A 20,305-nucleotide genomic window follows, 5' to 3' on the forward strand; every position below is an offset into this window, starting at 1 on the left:
AGAAATTTACAATTCTTTTATAGGTAATTCTGAGTTCAGCTAGCCCCTACTTCAATTAAGAATTGTGTCAATCTTTTGTGCTGCAACAGTTTTGTAGATACAGTATTATGCTTTTATTGAGATAGTAATTGCAAGTGGTGACGTCACATATAGCTTTTCCTTAGCTTAGCTCACACGGCTAATGGAGCGTACCAACCCTCTCAATAACAGAGGGGTGTCCTAACCACTAGCACGAACGTATCACAAATGAATGGCACCACTTCGGGACCATTTTGCAGTAAATGAGGGGCTTAGAGTGACGTCATCACTTGAAATGAATATCTCAGGACCGCCAATTTACTGCAAAATGGACTCAAATTTGTTTGTATTTGCAAAGTGTATGGACTTTTGCATTTCGCCTGACATCTATCGGCCACCGTACCAGCTAACTTTGGACACAAATTGCATAACGCCATGAGTAAGTGTTTTATCTCATGATGTACTTAAAGTGTCGCTGTATATGTAGAATGATTGCACTGGATTGTCAAATAAAACATGCAGCCTTGAAACGCTCATCACTTCCTCATTTACTTCATCGGCACACAGACAGACAGTAATATAGCGCCACATCTGGCTGAGTGTATATTGCACTATATAACAAGTATGAAAGTATATATGCATGTCCGTTTTGGTCCCTCTTTCTCATTTTCCTGTCAAGATTGCTGCTACTAGATTACAGTAACTAAAAGCATGCCATGTTCTTTGTTTTAATATAATAACATATTTTGGCAAAATGCATGGGTCTACATTTGAAAATAGAATATATATGCATATTTTTCATTGGCCCATTAATGTGTTTGACCTGACGCCTTATGTATACATGAGGTGCTCATAAACCTAAGGGATCATTGTGTTTGTTACCTTCACTGGGGTGCGTATTTGTGTTTGTTTAGACAGGGTGATTGCCACCTTGCATATTGTTATTATTGAGTGACAGTTTTGCACTAATCATCAATTTATGTTAGACCAGAGAGAAATACGACAGCACATCACCCTTAGCCTGGCTGCTGACCTACCTACTTCACCTGACTGACTTGATTGACTGGCTGGCTCGCTGGTTGACTGATTGACTTGCTAACAGAATATGTGATTTACAGACCTTTTCTCATGTTTGATTTTGTTTCAAATGGTATACGCACTTTCTTCTTTCATTATTGCTTTAATTAAGAACAGAGCAGGAGTCCGTTGTATGAATAAAATGCTCTTAATTTAATTAATTAATTAATTAAATTCACTGGCACCTTTACTGCTAATAAAGAAAAAAAAAGTTTAAATATGAGACATTCCGAACATTTTATTTGTCATTATTTTTATCTTGCCAAGAAATCGTAATCGATGTCGGAAAATCGGGTTTGACAGAAAATACTCTGGATTTTCTTGTTAGACAAAATCGAACAGCCCTAAAATAGGCTAGTACTAAACTGCTCAAAATACCCATTACCATCCAAATAAAAGTGTCTTGTAACTTTTGGACACCTATCAAAAGCCGTTTTGTGGAGCAGTAAGTACTAGCTGTGATAAAAGTAGCATAGTAAGAATGTAACGTGCTGGCCGGCAGAGAAAACATCATAAAAAGGTGCACCTAGCCAAGGCACACGCAAGCAAACCACCTTTTAAACGTTTTATTTTCTATACACTGCCCAAAGTTATTTCCACCCAAAACGCGCACCGAGAGAAACCACAGAGAACATCTGATTATAAATGACGTGCAAACTTGCCTGTGAGCACCAGTTAGCGTCTGGTTAGCAAGTAATTGTGACAGCAATAAAATACCTTAAAATGACTTTAAAAATAGGCTTAAAGGCGACTATAATGCATATTAAATTGTTGGATAGTTTGGAGTTGTTTGAAGCTGTAATTAGCTGTAATTAGTGGTTTCCTCAATTGAGACATTATTGACGAATACTGTACAAATACTACGATGAGACAATTTATGCCTTTGTACTGTTAGCTAAGAGGTTTGCGGACATGTTTTCTTGTTCTCTCCTATTCATCACGGGTGTAAGGCATTGACTTGCTCCCTGGAAGAATATATATTTAACAATCAACTGTGTTTCTGTTTTAACACAGCTTTCGTCACCCCAGAGAGATGCCCAGATATTTCAGCCAACACTTAAAAAAATCCACACAAACAAACACTGAGAATATGCTTTCTGTGTGACCATATCCACCATAATGGGCATGGGTTTAACGATTTACTATAGCTTCTCTTTAATAAATGTGCCGGATGCTGCCAGGGCATGTCAGTGTGCCCTGAGGACGTTCTCACCACCACACACAGACTATGACAAAAAAAAATCTCTCAAAGAGCTTACAAGCAACATCATTTAAACTTCTTTGTTTACACTTTTACAGCTTTTACCTAAGCCCTAGTTGTTCCTGTGTACAGTACTGCAGTGATATTTTTGTAGCCGTGGGATTCAGGTAGAGTAAACCATAAATTTTCCGGTATTTTTGCATTTTGCCTGAAGCTGATGCTAGATCTTGGCAATAAAACATAGCTGTTTTCTCAGGAATGTTGTAAACAGCTTTTTCTGTAAACAAAGAGGGGAAAATGTTCCGCTTGTGATCTTTATGCACTCTCGTACCGGGGACTTTGAGCCGTAGCTTGAGGGGCCACAATTTATAAGGTAATTACCGTATTTTTTGGGACTATAATATCCCTTTCCCACTGGCCAAAAAACCTATGTCAACCCACTAACAATCGGCTTTTGGTGGCAGTGGGAAAGGTGCAGTGACCCGCCTCGACCCGTGTCAATCAACCCGCCAAGCGACCCGCGTTAAAATCACCTCGGCTCTGATCGTCATGCAGTGTGAAAGTAAAACCGCGGGTCAACAGTCAACACCCTAATCTACGTGGTGACGTAGGCTCTTACGTGATGGGTCATAACAACGTGCCAGTCGCCTCCCATTTAACACGCCAAAGGCTCTTCTCCTCCTTCTGTGATTAACACGACTCCTTTCAATTTCAAACCAAAATTCACATCGTCTACTTTGCCTCAGCACAAGCAGAGTGTTGATCCTTTGCTGCATTTCGACCATTTTGAGGGCAGTAAAAAGCATGAAAACAGAAAACATTAACGGAAAGGAGGCTTCCATGTTGCTCTGCATTGTTTACTTCCTTGAATTCGGTCGCACTTGTCGACGCTAGGGCTGTCCCAAACGACTAATTTTCTCCCGATTAGTCAGCCGACTATTTTTGCGATTAGTCGACTAATCTAATAATTAATTATTTATTTATTTATTATTATTATTTTTTAACTAATTTAGCAATGAAATTTTTGTTGACGCTTATCAAAAAAAAAACATATTGGAACACTCAAATCATTTATTAAAGTACAAATAAACACGTAAATAACAATAATAAATCACAAATAAACAATGAGTTCAAATGCTGATAGAATTAACTAGTGTAGCATCCCGATTGAAAAGATGGTCTCTTAAACTGATGGTTTACAACTTTTATTCCATCCTTGATGTAAACACACCGAAAGAGCTACGGCGCACACAAATAATGCAACACAATTAGAAATTAACAAAAACTTTTCACCTTTTTCCTTTTAAACCTTATTTATATATCAATGAATTGCCTATATGAATTGCCTTTACCTTATTACCTTATCATTGACAATCTCTCCCTTGAGTGCAATCACTGTATATACTGTATATATTTATGACCTTTTAACCTTATATAATTTACTATACCATAAAATAAACCATAACATGAAATAATCCTCTCAATTAGCATTACGAACAATACTAATAGCACTTATAGGCCCATTGTCAATGAAACATTATTATTTAGTAAGGCGACAGCACCCTCTGGTGTACAAAAAATGAAAGGAAAAAAAAAAAAAACTTACACACTGCGTGAAGGCGCTTGAGATGTTTATTCACGGCCGACGTGCAGCCAAGCTTGGCACTGAAGAGACTGGACAGAAGAGTGTACTCTCCTTTGTTTCTTTGAAATAAGTCAATGTTTTGGACACTCTGGTGCGCTTTTTTTGGCTTTGTGCCGCTTTCCCTGCTTGCAAACATGGCATCCGACATTCTAACTTTCCACGCATATATTTTTTTAACCCTTCATTAACCGTCGACGGCATGTTGTGCTCGTCGACGGATTTACGTCATCGATGACGTCGACTACCTCGACTAGTCGGGACAGCTCTAGTCGACGCGCATCTTAGCGTGGTGACGTCACGTAACCTTACGCACGGCTGAGAAGGGGTGGGGGGGTTAGACGGGTAAAAAAAAAAAAAAAAAAAGACACGGCTTCTTTTTGTCAATGGGAAAGGTGCCAAATGCCAATTGCTAGTGGGTTGCATCGGCTTGGAAAAAACGCGTGTTGACCCACTAGTTTCAGTGGGAAAGGAGCATAAGTCGCAATTTTTTTCATAGTTTGGCAGAGGGTACGTGTTATACTCTGGAGCGACTTATGTGTGATTATTTACGATCGGGTCGGGCCGACTTCTCTCTCGCTAACTTTTTAAAAGATAAATATATATTCATATAGTTGTACTAAAACGATGTATGGATGTTAAATAGAATAAATAATTTGGATAAAACAGGAAAGGCGCTGTGCATGCCTGCGCATGTGAACACAGTGGTCCTGCTCTCTCTTCAATCTTCCCCTCCTGCGCCCTGGCGCCCTCCGCGAGCATCCTGGTATTTCCTTTTTCGAAATGGAGCAGCTATAGGAGTGAAAAACAAACTAAAGACGGGAATTGAGAAGCAAACAACTGCGGTAGAAGTGGGATATGGAAAGGATTCAAATTGATTGTTGTACACCATATACGGAAACCTGTGTTTCAATTTGGGTGTCGCCATATGATGACGTAGAGGTAAGATCGGGCCATAAAAATCCAGTCGGACCCGACCCAGCCCGCGGGTATTAAAGCCCGACCTGGCCTGAGCCCGATCAATTAACTTCATTTGCAGGCCCGAGCCCGAAAAAAACCCTGAAATTTTATGTTTTATTTGTAGGCCCGAGCCCAATAAAAACCCTGAAATTTTACGTTTTGTTTGTGAGGACTCAGGAGAAGGAGGAAATGCGGGAATGCGATACGTCAGTCAGACCTGGACAGACCACTGTTTGGAAAAAGGGAGTAGCTACTGGTTGTATTTGTGTGATCACATTTGTGACGATGCCTGTGCATAATGATAACATATTAAAGCCTGTCTTTTGTAACAAATTCTCCCATTTAAACAATACTGTAAGATGAATATTCAATAAACATTTATATCATTTATATTTGTGTGGCTGTTCTATTAGGCAGACAGTGGATTTGACATTTATTTTAATTTCTTAGAGTTGGCAGAAAAAAAACGCTTTCCTAATGTTTAAATAGTCTAAATATTTTAATGATCATTATAAGTGCATTTACATGACGAAATAATGCTGGAAAAATGTGTTAAATATATTTCCCAAATGACAGCAAAGCGCCACATTCATTTACATTCAGCGAAAGCGACACAGGTTTCTGTATAGCATCTTCAACAATCAGTTTGAAGCCTTTCCATACCCCACTTCTACCGGTGCATGTTTGCCTTTTCAATTCCTCCGTCTTGAGTTTTTCACTTCTTGCTGCACCATATCGAAAAGGTAATACCAGGATGCAGACACGCGGAGAGTGCCAGGGCGGAAGGGGAAGATTCAAAAGAGGGCGGGGCCACAGCGTTTACGTGTGCAGGTATGCACTGACTCTGCGGCTCCTCTTTGCAATTACAATACAGCGCCTTCTTTGTTTTATCCAAATTATTTATTTTATAACAAGTATTCCTTAGTTTAACATCCATACATTGTTTTAGTATGTATACATATATAAATATATATTTATCAAAAAAGTAATAATTAACTAAATAAGTAACTAAATAAATAATTGACATTTTGGGCCAGGTCGGGTTCGGGCTTAAGAGCTTACCTCTATGATGATGTGCACAGGCGCGACAGTGTTATTGTTGCTATAGCGGGTCGACGTCTGAGCCAAATTAACACAAGGATCCTCGTGTTTTAGTCTCACAATTTTTTTTTAAACCCGAAGACGGTTAATTACATTACACATTAAAGGATAGGTCTCCTCGCGTTTTTGTGTCATGAAGAGTGAAATAGGCGATAGGCACCATCAATCTCGCATAAGAGGACATTGCCTCACTCGAAAGGTAAGATATATTGTATAAATATTTTTTTTCTTTGCATTTTGTTCTATTATTTACTTCATTACATGTTTTAACGGTTAAGTTAAGTATATGGAATGATTCAAATGTGTTTGGCTGTTGTTTTATTCCGGTTTTACCCCAATTATAAAATCTAATGTGGCGTGTCAGTAGTTCTTGGAACGGATTAGGGCATTTGAAGGTAAAACACGTCTTTAATGAAATTTTCTCGTTACGAGAGTACTTCCAGAACCAATTAATATCGTAAGTAGGGGTACCATTCCTCGGGATTGATTTGTTGCTAAACTCATTCACTGCCATAGACAATAAAGACATCAAGTCCATTTCAACTGGGAAGGCTGGCGTGATCATGTTTCACTGCCATTGATGGCGATAGGCGTTCAATCAAATAACGACTGGGTAGCTGGCAGTCAAAACGGATTGAACATTGGTTTCTGTCAAGTGCAGCCAATTAGTTAACAATTTTAAAGAAATAAATACATTTTAAAATCCAGATCTTATACACCTGATTCCGATCCTCTTAAAATGTCGTGATCGGGCCCGCACCGTATGAAGACCAATTGCAAATATACAATTCCTGATTCTGATGGCACTGGGCAGATTGAATTAAAGCTGGAATATTACTAGGAAGACTTGAGGTAACATTACAGAAAAAGGCCAAAACACTCCGCGGGGGAAGTTATAAAACAACTGGGATTTAAACTTCCACCTAATTGTAGTCTCACTGCTGATATCTTGTCTGACAGGCTCATTTGTCTTTGCGCCACATGTGTTTGGGCTAAGATCTAGCATCACAGGGTTGGGGGGGGATAAAGACAGGCTTTAAAATGTCAATGTGGTCACAAACGAGCTAGACTGGAGACGCGGAGAAATGTCTGCAGCGTCCACCTTTTCAATTCGTCGTGCCAAATCGTGCCTGGGAGAAACGTTTTGCCCTGTCGTCTCGGGGCCCAGGCCTCAAAAATGTGAGAAAAACACTGGATAATTTAGACTGGGCTCTTGATTATGGGTTTTTTGATATTTTGATATTCTAACCCAAATCCTTTCTCTCTCTCTCCCTTTTGCTGCCTCTCACCAACATTGTACTGAAAATGTCTTGTCAAAATATTTTGGAAGCACTTTCGAGGGCTCTAAATATGGACTCCATGTGAACAGTGCAAAAAAGCCGTCCAGCACTAAATTAGTATGTTCACTCGTCGGGCAGCTCTGTCCATGTGGCACACACTTCTGAACAGAATTTTCAAGCGAGTAAATGCATAAATATAACATGAAGAAACCGTGGAGGCACAGACGTGCACCTACATCCATGTAACGTGAGAAAAAAAAAATCGATACAAACGTGTAGAGACAGCATTAATTATGCAGAAGCAAACGTATAAAACACCAACTTCACAAGCCTGCCTTGCTAGGATGTAGTTTTTTTCCCCCAATACTTTCTGTATCAATAGCTACAATAGCCACATAAATGATTAAAAAAAAAAAAAAAAAAAAAAAGTGATATCCACGAGAACAACCAATCTGTTAATGCTGCTTAAACTGAGTTGGAGGGTTTATTATTAAAAGGTAGAGACATAATGTTTGGAATTCGACCGAAATAGCTAAAAAAAAAATATATATATATATATATATATATATATATATATATATATATATATATATATATATATATACATGAACTTTTCTCTAGTATGAGATGCTCCTGTCTCATTTAACTCTCCTCTAATGTTTTTGTATTGCTATGTTAGGAGGATGCTAAGTCTAGTTATTCTCTTTTTAGATTCTGATAACCAGCACAAGTTTGTGCCAGTAGTCTACAATCAGGTTATGAGTAAAAATATGAATACGGCTTTTAATGTTTTTCTGAGGGCACACTATGCTCTAACAATTGGCCGCTCACCTAGCTGCAATGCCCTAGTTCCACCCCTGGTCATCATGGCAACGAAAGCCATACTCATTACAAGTAAATGTTAGGTCTACTATAATTCTTCAGCTATTGTGTATTTTGAACTCAAATGGCAGATCATTTTTCATTAAAGGGAACCACGGATAGAAGGACATCTAGTTCTTAAAATATTAATCTTAGTATGAGTTATAATATTTTGATATTAAGACCCCTCTTAATGTCTTCTTTTCAATAAAATTTGTTAAATTATTTTAACTAGTTGGTCGCCATTGTTGTTGACATCACAGGGCGATGATGTCACATGGCCACGCTGCCGGAATTTCAAGTGTCACCCTTTAAAAAAAACAAATTAAAAAAAAGCGTGTCACTCTTAATTTTGTAAGGTAGTGATTTAAAATACGCCACAAGGTGTCAATGGCAAGTTTTAAATTAATTAGGGATCGAGCCAATGAGTGTGTTTTGTCCCTTGACTGACGCCGTAGTTTTCCTTTAATCCACAGTGGGGTGTAAGGCAGAGAGAAAGGAGACTGGGTATCATACAGTGAAAATACAACAAAAATATTATTCATATCTCTCAAAAAATAATGTTCACAGAGAGAAAATTGTTTCAATCTATATTCACGAGGCCCTATTCTCACACAGTTAAACAACAGTGCAAAGAGAAGTGGCATTCACAAATTCACAATCAAAATAGATATGCAAAATATTAGGGCTGTCAAAATTATCGCGTTAACGGGCGGTAATTAATTTTTTAAATTAATCACGTTAAAATATTTGACACAATTAACGCACATGCCTAGCTCAAACAGATTCATGTCCATTTGTTACTTTGTGTTTTTTGGTGTGTTTTTTCACCCTCTGCTGGCGCATGGGTGCGACTGACTTTGTGGGTTTCAGCACCATCCATGAGCATTGTGTAATTATTGACATCAACAATGGCGAGCTACTAGTTTATTTTCTGTTTGAAAATTTTACAAATTTTATTAAAACGAAAACATTAAGAGGGGTTTTAATATAAAATTTCTATAACTTGTACAAACATTTATCTTTTAAGAACTACAAGTCTTTCTATCCATGGATCGCTTTAACAGAATGTTAATAATGGTAATGCAATCTTGTTGATTTATTGTTATAATAAACAAATACAGTACTTATGTACAGTATGTTGAGTGTATATATCCGTCTTGTGTCTTCTTTCCATTCCAACAATAATTTACGGATAAAGATGGCATATTTTATAGATGGTTTGAATTGCGATTAATTACGATTGATTTATTTTTAAGCTGTGATTAACTCGATTAAAAATTTCAATCATTTGACAGCCCCACAAACTTTGGTCAAACTCTATTTAAACATTTTAACAACTCGTTTAGCTCAACAAATACATTAAATATACAAACTATGATGCTGGGAGCCATTATCAGGAGTCTTGTTTGTTGTGAAGACAACACTCAAATGAACGTAAATCACAAAGGACCTGCACTAAACAGGAAACTACGGCATCAGTCAAGGGACAAAACGCACTCATTGGCTTGATCTTATTAATCTAAAACTCGCCATTGACACCTTGTGGTGTATTTAAATCACTACCTTACATAGTTAAAGAGTGACACAGTGAAGTACGGCAGCGTGGCCATGTGGCGTCACCGTCCTGTGACGCCAACAACAATGGCGAGCTGCTAGTTTATTTCCTGATTTAAAATTTTACAAATGTTATTAAAACGAAAACATTGAGAGGGGTTTTAATATCAAATTATTATAACTCGTGCTAACTATTATCTTTCAAGAACTACATGTCTTTCTATCGTGGCACTGTTTACGATACCCAGAAACTGTTATAAAATGCGAAGAAAATGCTTGTTTCGTTTAAAATTAACAGTGCTACGTCAATGTTTTTATTTTTTAATTTTAAAAGTTGCTTCACCTTGGTGGCAGTGCATGACCGTAAAGACGCTAATTGAAAACACTGCTCTACAGGGATTTTATGATGGCGACAGTTGGACCCTGGAACAGGTTTTTTCTATTTTCCTTCTCAATAGCTTCTATTTATGGGCTGTCACCAATTTGGAGCATCACACAGAGAAAATATACGTGATAAAAATGGTTTCACTAGCAGAAAGACATGATTAAAAACAGCCTTTTTGAGGAGTAAAAATAAAATTTCATCTTTTGTTCTTTTAAATTTATGGTGTTGTAGCGAGGTCGTTCAAATTTGGAGTTCAGCACTGTCCGTCAGCAACCATACCAAAGACTTTGATCATAAGCCAAATACTGAGGACTCCCTGCAGTCCTTCATTCCACTCTCCGGGGACTATTCAATGCAAATCTTCGCAGCAGTTGAAAGAATTCTCACCAACGCCTCTACACAGTCCAGGAATGATACAGAACCACCCATAGATCATGACAACTATGCTGGAGTGGCTCAGGGTGAGGGGGGCAAAACATATACTTAGCCGGGACACCATGTGATTTGGCTGCAACAAGGCAAAGCATGTAGTCATTTAACTGCACATTAACTGGCCTCCGCGCAATAACAAGTTAAGCTTTTATCTGACTACAACAAACTCCACCGCCGTATCCAAATAAACCAAAGATGCTACGCCGCTCAATGGACTTGTGGGTACAAAGTCGTAAAAAAAAAAAAAAAAATGCTAGCTAAGAATTCTCCAATGTTTGGATTATCGACCCACACGAAACAGAAGCACTGCACACTTCATGAAATCAAAATATTTGTTGACTGCACGCAAGTTTATAACAGTATATTCTATCCTATTTGGTTTTTTCTTGGGTAACCTGAAAATATTTTACTATATTCCAACTGTTCAGGGACAGACCAAACCATGACAAACCCAATAACGTGTAAAAATATATTCTGGAAATGAAATACAGTCTTGCAAAACCAACTAAAAATCAACGTTTACGCCAGAAGCTGACAACCTCGGAATTCCGCCTTACCCGAGTCAGTGGCTGTGATCAGCAGGACGTATTTCCCTTGAGCTTCACGGTCCAAAGTCTGAGTCAGACTCAGTTGACCACTGGACGACAAGCTGAAGGCACCTTCGTCATTGCCGCCGCTGAGCATGTAGCTTAGCTGGCCATTGGCGCCTTGGTCGTCGTCCCTGGCGACAACCTGAAACAAATGGAGATTGTTTCTTTTGTATATGAATACAGTGTTTTTCATGCCAAAAAGGTTTCCTGAGAAACAACGGAATTTTGATGTGGTCCTTATGTGGTTAGCATAATTTTCGGACGATAAGGCGCACCTGACTATAAGCCCCCACCCACCAAATTTGACCTGACAGCATTTGTTCATAGATAAGCCACACTAGACTACAGTCCCTGACAAAAGTCTTGTCGCTTATCCATTTTGTAGAAACAGTTGCTAATAACCTGACTTTTAAATATTCAATTGGTTTCAGAAATGGCTCATATGAAAGCTAAGACCCTCCCAAATGATGTTGAATGTAAAAAAATATGTTTCTTTCACTGAAAAAAGATTTATCATTTAATGAAGACATAAAGATTAAATTTTGGAAAGAATAAGTTTTGTCGCCTACAGAACGTAGTGTGAAAATTGAACAAAAAAAATCTACTTACAATACAAAAATATGTTACATAACATAAGCGAATTAAATAGAGGTGCTGTGAGATCCAAATTTAATATTTTGTATGACTTCCATGAGCTTCGGCAAGGATTCATACAATTTATTGATGAAATCATCAGGAACATCAACGAAAGCAGTCTTGCATCCCTCCCAGAGTTCATCAACATTCTTGGGTTTCATCTTCCATGCTTCCTCTTTCATCCTACCCCAGACATGCTCAATTCTGTTCATGTCCTGGAGGATCTTGATCTTCTTTGCTTTGAGGAACTTTGAGGTAGAGATTGAAGTATGCGATGGAGCACCATCCTGCTGCGGAATTTGTCCCTTTTTATGCTTAGGAATGTCGGAGGCAGCTAAGATTTGTTGATATTTCAGACTATTTATGTTGCCTTCCACCCTGTAGATCTCTCGCAAACCCCCATACTGGATGTAACCCCAGACCATGATTTTGCCACCAACAAACTTCACTGTTTTCTGAGTGAATCTCGGATCCATGAGGGCTCCAGTAGGTCTCCTGCAATATTAGTGGCGACTGTGGTGTTATTCAATGGAAGATTCATCTGAAAAATCCACCTTTTGCCACTTTTCCAGCGTCCATCCTTTTGACAGGCTGTGGGCCTTGGCAAACGCCACACGATTTTTTAATTGTCTGCACCCTGAGAGGTTTGCAGGGTGAAAGGCAACATAAATAGTCTGAAATATCAACAAATCTTAGCTGCCTCTTACATTCCTAACCATAAAAAGGGACAAATTCTGCAGCAGGATGGTGCTCCATCGCATACTTCAATCTCTACCTCAAAGTTCCTCAAGGCAAAGAAGATCAAGATCCTCCAGGACTGGCCAGCCCAGTCACCAGACATGAATATCATTGAGCATGTCTGGGGTAAGATTAAAGAGGAAGCATGGAAGACGAAACCCAAGAATGTTGATGAACTGGGAGGCATGCAAGACTGCTTTTTATGATGTTCCTGATGACTTCATCAATAAATTGTATGAATCCTTGCCGAACCACACGGATGCAGCCCATGGAAGGCATACAAAATATTACATTTGGATCCCACAGCACCACTACTTAATTCGCTTATGTTATGTGACATATTTTTGTATTTGAAGTACATTTTTTGTTCAATTTTCACACGACTTCCTGTAGGTGACAAAACATTTGTCTTGCCAAAATTTGACCTTTCTGTCTTCATTAAATGATAAATCTTTTTTCAGTGCAACATATATATTTTTGTACATTCAACATAATTTGGGAGGGTCTTAGCTTTCATATAAGCCATATCTGAAACCAATTCAATAGTTAAAAGTATGGTTATTAGCAATTGTTTCTACAAAATGGATAAGCGACAAGACTTTTGTCAGGGACTGTATAAGCCGCAGCTTTCCTCATTGTATTATAGGATATTTGCACCAAAATATATTAACCGGGAACACTTTATTTGACAGCGGCATCATAAGACTGTCATAAGACTATAAGGAAGCTTTGAGAACCAATTGGCTGCAAAGCATCATTGCTTCATGAAGAAGCATTTGGCTATCACTGCTCTCTTGGGGGGAGACAGTCAACTTCTGCTGCCATCTGCTGTCAACACTGTTGTCGTCCAACATGCCTCCTAGCATGCATTGCAGCGCAGCAGATGTAAATAACATTCAAAATTCATGTTCTCTGATAATTATTTCTTCAGTTACTCTTCCAGTTGTTTCAATAATCGCTAGTTCTGGTATTTGGGAACACTTTATTTGACAGTGGTACTATTAAACTGTCATAAAACAATCATAATTATGATATGACACTCCCATTAGCATTAATGAATGCTTATGACGGATGTCATTTTCTGTCATCCGGCAAATTATCTCACTTTTGCATAGATGTAAAAGATCCGAGCTGGACATAAATCGAGTTAGTGACATAATTTGCCGGATGATGTATTCAATAATGCCCATGACAGTGTCATGTCACAATTATGACGGTCTTATGGTAGTCTTATGACGCCGCTGTCAAATAAAGTGTTACCTATTAACCCAATTAAATCAACATATCAGCCGCACTGGACTATTAGCTGCAGGATTCAAAATGAAGGGAAAAAGTAGCGCCATACAGTCAGAAAATTATGGTAATTGTATTGCGGTGTTTTTGGACGACAGACTAGGTACACTTAAGATTGATCGCAGGGAATGTACGCAGTAAACAACCATTCATGCGATCGTGAATTAATTCTTCAGTGAACAAAAAAAAAAAACACCACGAAAGCACAGTAAGAAAGATAAGATTGGATTCAAACAACTTGTCTTGTCTTGTGTTCTGTAGATGTGTTAACTACGATTACACTGGACTGCGAACTAAAAATCGCGATGGATTGTCATCACACATACAGTACATGGGAGAGATTATTCCTGAGCAACATCTCATGCTGACTACTGGAGAGCAACAGTATACCGCCAGAAGGTTAATTTCATCACAGTAGTACCGTGAAGGTAATTGTTGAGGGCAGGAAGTTCAGTACTTATTCAATTCGCCCAATCAGATTTTCTCTGGGAAACATACTTTCTGATTCCCAACTGATTTGAGAGTCATGAATTTTGCCGTTCTCCTCCATTTATATATGTGGCTCATTTAAATCACCATGGTGGTCATAAGCGTAATGACTTCTGTAGTGCATTTATGCCAAGCCGCATATTTCGGTGAAATACCACGGAGCCCAAATTGGGCGGGACAAATTATAGTCCTCTATCATTAAATCATTAGTTGACTCATGTTTTTCTCATGACATGCGGTTAGAAGAGACACCACTTCGCTAGTGGTAGTGATCTACTCACATACCTGCACTTATTGAGTTAGTTACAAGAAATCAGTTTAAGGAATTTTCTCATTTCAGGTCTCAGGATTGTCATTCCAAAATACAGCAATCTGCTCACTCAGACACCCTGTCTGTGAATGTTATCTACATTGTAATAACTTAATCACGTCACCCACTTGACAAACGAAAATCTAGTCACCTGCAGGATGTTATTCTGTAGCTCCTCAAGGTTCTCCTGAACATTGACGGTATAAGGTGAAAGCTCAAAGGTAGGCGAGCAGTCATTGACATCCAGCAACACGATGTTGACAGTCGCCCGGTCTACCATAGGACTGCTTCCACGGTCAGAAGCTTGAACAACCAGTGAATAGGCAGACTGGACTTCACGGTCAAGCTGCTTGGCCACCGAGACCATCCCTGTGACTGAATCCATCCTGAAGTCTCCGTTTGAATTCCCGCCTGAGATAGAGAAGCGTATTTGCCCGTTGGTGCCTTCGTCGGCATCAGTGGCAAACACCTGGATGATGTCTGTCCCTGTCAAAGTGTTTTCCTCAATCTCAATATCGTAGATATTCTGGGAGAAGCTCGGTGTGTTATCATTGATGTCCAGAACCAACATTGTCACATCCATGGTGGATGACAGCGGTGGCTCGCCTTTATCAGTGGCAACAACTGTCAGAGTGTAGTTAGCAAGCTCCTCTCGGTCCAGTTCTCCAATCAACCTGACATCACCAGCTATGGTACCAATGCTGAACTTGCTTCCGAAGGGTCCTCTGAGAGAGTATTCGACATAGCTGTTGGGACCGCTGTCAGCATCTGTTGCATGGGCGGTGAACACTACCGTGTCCACTGGTGTGTTTTCCTGGATATACGTCATCTTTTGGGAGATGAAAGTTGGCGGGCAGTCGTTGACGTCCAAGAGGATGATGGACACCTGGGCCGTGCTGGTGAAGCGGGTCATCGGAGGCGGAGCCAGGTCATTCACCGTGATCATCAGGTTGTAGAAGGACTGTGTTTCCCTGTCCAAGGCCTTCTTGGTTTGCAAAACCCCCTCTTTGGTTATGACAAAGTGATCCTGTGGATCACCTGATGTAATTTTGTAAAGAAGCTGTGCATTGGGACCTGCAAGACAGATGATTAGACCAATTAAGAAAATTAGATGGGACAAAATATTGCTGGCTGTGTATAATGTGATAACCATTGAGTCAGCTACTAGTGTTAGAGGGAATACGACAAAGATATTACAGATACAGTATAGATAATTTGAAACTCATTTTTTCATGACAAAGTATATGTATATGACAGAAAACGCAGACAAGACTGAAAAAGCAGTTTCTGCTCTTGCACCCCTCTTTAAAATAAACTGCTGTATTTTGAGCCAAAAGAACTGTTGTGTTTGATAGAACAATATCTCTATATTCTGCCATAGCAGATTCATGGCGCACTAAGCCTCCGAACTATTTTTAATTTGTCCGTTTTACCCTGAAAACCCCCGTTTACAGACGTCGCGCAACCGCTTTTGTTTCAACCTAGCCATAAAAAGAAGGTAAGTAATTAGGGTTGTCCCGATCATGTTTTTTTGCTCCCGATCCGATCCCGATCATTTTAGTTTGAGTATCTGCCGATCCCGATATTTCCCGATCCAATTGCTTTTTTTTTGCTCCCGATTCAATTCCAATCATTAACGATAATTTTTTCCCGATCATATACATTTTGGCAATGCATTTAGAAAGAAATGAATAAAACTCGGACAAATATATACATTCAACATACAGTACAAAGGTACTGTATTTGTTTATTATGACAATAAATCCTCACGATGGCATTTACATTATCAACATTCTTTCTGTGAGAGGGATCCACGGATAGAAAGACTTGTGACTTTGTATATTGTGACTACATATTGCCATATTGTATTTGTTGAGCTTTCAGTAATTGATACTGAAGGCCATGCCCAAATGCATGATGGGAAGTGGAACCATGACTGTGCGTAGTGCTATCAATTGATATATCTTCTCTGCATTGGGAAATAACATAAGTTGTTAAGACAAAGATTTATTGCTACCTTGCTTCCCTACATTGCTTCCCATAATATTTCTAATCGTTGGGACTGGGATTGTAAAGTTTTAGCCAATTAAAATAAGGCTCCAAAGGCTGCCAAAATTCACTCTACTCATTTTACGCTGCCTTTTAGCTCTCTATATAGGCAAAATGGCGCCATTACAGATGGAGTGCGACAATGCGTGAGTGGGTCGTGCAGCGCATGCATTAAATGCGTTAAATATTTTAACGTGATACATTTTTTTTTTAAATTAATTATTGCCATTATTGGGATAAATTTGATAACCCTACCTTAAGCCTAAACTAAAGACTCGGGATAAGTGTAACATATTATGTCTGTAACGTTAAATACAATTAGAAAACGATTTAATTAAAAAACTATATATCGTTTATACATTTTAAAAAGGCATAGCCGATATTTTTTTGCCGATTCCGATACTTTGAAAATGACGTGATCGGACATCTCTATAAGTAATTATCTTCATTATTCAAAATGTCTGTCATTTTTAGCTTAGAATCATGTATTGGTGTCTCATATTTAGTTTAAAAAAAAGATTTTAAAAAATTATTCACTCGTATATTTTAAACTTTTAAACAAATTACGTCTCAATGAAAAATTTGGCGCCTGTAAAAAAGTCTAGGATATCTACCTCATAACTATCGCTTAATTTTATTTATTTATTTTTTTTGTTACTGTTGCATTTTCCCCGATATGTTAGATGATAAATAATCGATCCAAACAAAAAAAAAATTGAAAAATAACGTTTAAAAGGGTAACTATATGAAAAAGAAAATCTCAGCCACTTGTTGTCTGCGATTTCTGCATCGCGACCCTTGTTATATAACCACGTTTCACCCATAAAATTAAAACAAAAAAAATCCGGCTGTGGCCATTCACAGCTGTGTCTTGATACTCGGTGATACATGCTACATGGTGTTTTTGGATCGAAACAAGGAAAGTACGCGATAATATCTCTCGTTAAAATTGTGGCGTCTTTAATTCTGCTCTCGCGTGCTCTCGCCTCCAATTAGGGTTTTGCTGTTTATTTTTATTTTTTTTTTAAATGCCTCCCTGTTGAGAAATTTTTTTTCCCCCAGAAAATTGAGATTTTAAGCTTACCAATGATGTTTCACGCATACATATGGGACACTTTTGAAAGTTGGCCAAATTGGGGGTCTCAGAGCAAAACTTTAAGTCACCTGAGTGTTTTCTGCCATATATATAATTTCTCAAGTGCCTTCCCTTTAATCAAGTGTGAAATTACAGTTTTTAAAAACACGGAACAAATGATTTCCATCTGAATGACTATGAATATTAATGAAAAAAGACAAACATTCATAAATAACTTGGGCTGTCAAAATCATCGCATTAACGGGCGTTAATTAATTTTTTAAATTAATCACGTTAAAATATTTGACGCAATTAACGCAGATGCCCCGCTCAGACAGATTTAAATGACGGTACAGTGAAACGCTCACTTGTTAATTGTGTTTTATGGAGTTTTGCCGCCCTCTGCTGGCGCTTGGGTGCGACTGATTTTATAGGCTTCAGCACCCATGAGCATTGTGTAAGTAATTATTGGCATCAACAATGGCGGGCTACTAGTTTATTTTTTGAGTGAAAATTTTACAAATTTCCTTAAAACGAAAACATTAAGAGGGGTTTTAATATAAAATTTCTATAAAGTGTACTAAAATGTTTCTTTTAAGAACGACAAGTCTTTCTATCCATGGATCGCTTTAACAGAATGTTAATAATGTTAATGCCATTTTGTTGATTTATTGTTTTAATAAACAAATACAGTCCTTATGTACCGTATGTTGAATGTATATATCCATCTTGTGTCTTATCTTTCCATTCCATCAATAATTTACAGAAAAATGTGGCATATTTTATAGATGGTTTGAATTGCGATTAATTATGATTAATTAATTTTTAAGCTGTAATTAACTCGATTAAAAATGTTAATCGTTTGACAGCCATATAAATAACATAAACAGGCTTAGGTCAGTTCTTAGCTTTGTTGATGAGGCAACTTTCAAATCTCACAAAAACAGCATACATGACAAAAAATAGCTTGTGAGACTTGGAAAAGGAAGTGGATGTCTGCATCCCGAAAAAATAGCAGAAACCAGGAAACCACCGATTGTTTTCGGTATCCAGAAGTGAGACAAGATTATTTTTGACATGCAGTTTTTTTCCTGTTTAAAAACAAATTTCACTTTTTCATTAGGTCAACTACGGTCAACTCGATGTCATTTGCCTGTTTCTAATGAGCCTCTCTAAGCTATATGTCACCCCACACGAAAATATAAGATTTGACTTTAAAACCAGTTGATGAACTATAACCACACACGACCTGCATTATTGTACATAACGGTCCAATGTAAAAGATACACTACCAAAGAATACCTGACATAGATTTGCAACATCTGGTCCTAAGTGCTTACTGCCTGCTTTGTTTAATCCAGTTTGTACTTGGCTCCCAGTTCGAAATGAACTAAACCTGCTTACAAGATCTAATTTGGGGGAAATCAAGAAGATGGGATGGGGTGTCCTTTTTGTTTCACGCTCTATTTTAATTGCAGTAGACTTTGAGTGAAAATACAGCTAAAACGACATGACCAATCACAGTGGCCTTCAAAGAAAAATAAAGTCATGATCTAATATTACCTGGGATTACAAATTAGCATGACAACGAATAATACATTGTGCAGGTTAGAGGAAGGGTGAACATTTTCCCCAGCTTCCATTGTTTTAGATGGCAGTCTTGGATATGCCAAATGTGCTTAAATGCATTATCTAGCCTTCATTTCCACAAATTGTGTTCGCACAAGAAGCTGAAACTGGGCGCTCTTGTTTATGCAAAGGTGAATTCCTGAATATATGGCAGGCTGCTTATCCCCAATGTTTCTAAATCCAATCTTGACAATAAAAATGCTAAGTGATGAAATGTAAATTCTTCAAGGTCGATTTCATTTCAGTTATGATTTAAATAAGTCATCTTTCTTCGTTATAGTGTGAGCAAGTGGTATGTCCCATTCTGTCATATATGTAACCATTAATTTTTAAATGGGGGGAAAATCTGCACATTAAAATGAGCAGGAAATGTTCATATATACAGTGTATCACAAAAGTGAGCACACCCCTCGCATTTCTGCAGATATTTATATCTTTCCATGGGACAACACTGACAAAATGACACTTTGACACAATGAAAAGCAGTCTGTGTGCAGCTTATATAATAGAGTTCATTTATTTCCCCCTCAAAATAACTCAAAATATAGCCGCTAATATCTAAACCCCTGGCAACAAAAGTGAGTACACCCCTTTGAAAAAACGTACATCCCTGAATGTCAAAATTCAGTACTGCTTGTCATTTTCTCTGCAAAATGTCATGTGACTCGTTACAGGAGTGCTGTCAGCATTGCTGCAGAGATTGAAGAGGTGGGGGGTCAGCCTGTTAGTGCTCAGACCATACGCCACACTCTACATGAAATTGGTGTGCATGGCTGTCACCCCAGGTGTCTTCTGAAGACACAAGGTACACAAGAAAGCCCGCAAACAGTTTGCTGAGGACATGTCAACAAAGCACATGGATTACTGGAACCATGTCCTATGGTCTGATGAGACGGGCGGGCTTTCTTGTGTACCGTCTTCAGAAGAGGCTTACTCCAGAGGTGACAGCCATGCACACCAATTTGATGTAGAGTGCGCCGTA

The 20,305-nt window shown here is 38.4% G+C and overlaps 1 protein-coding gene across 1 annotated transcript in view; it reads right to left on the reverse strand.

Moving 5' to 3' along the window:
• fat4 (FAT atypical cadherin 4) overlaps positions 1-20,305 on the reverse strand; it is a 228,135-nt gene that overhangs the window by 68,459 nt on the left and 139,371 nt on the right. Inside the window, exons 5-6 of the mRNA XM_057849592.1 lie at positions 14,722-15,644; positions 11,072-11,246 (exon numbers count right to left, since the gene is read on the reverse strand). Of these exons, the coding sequence (XP_057705575.1) occupies positions 11,072-11,246; positions 14,722-15,644 (1,098 nt within the window). The remainder of the gene's footprint in view (positions 1-11,071; positions 11,247-14,721; positions 15,645-20,305) is intronic.

This window comes from Corythoichthys intestinalis, chromosome 11, assembly GCF_030265065.1.
Source record: "Corythoichthys intestinalis isolate RoL2023-P3 chromosome 11, ASM3026506v1, whole genome shotgun sequence".
NCBI classification, from domain to species: domain Eukaryota; kingdom Metazoa; phylum Chordata; class Actinopteri; order Syngnathiformes; family Syngnathidae; genus Corythoichthys; species Corythoichthys intestinalis.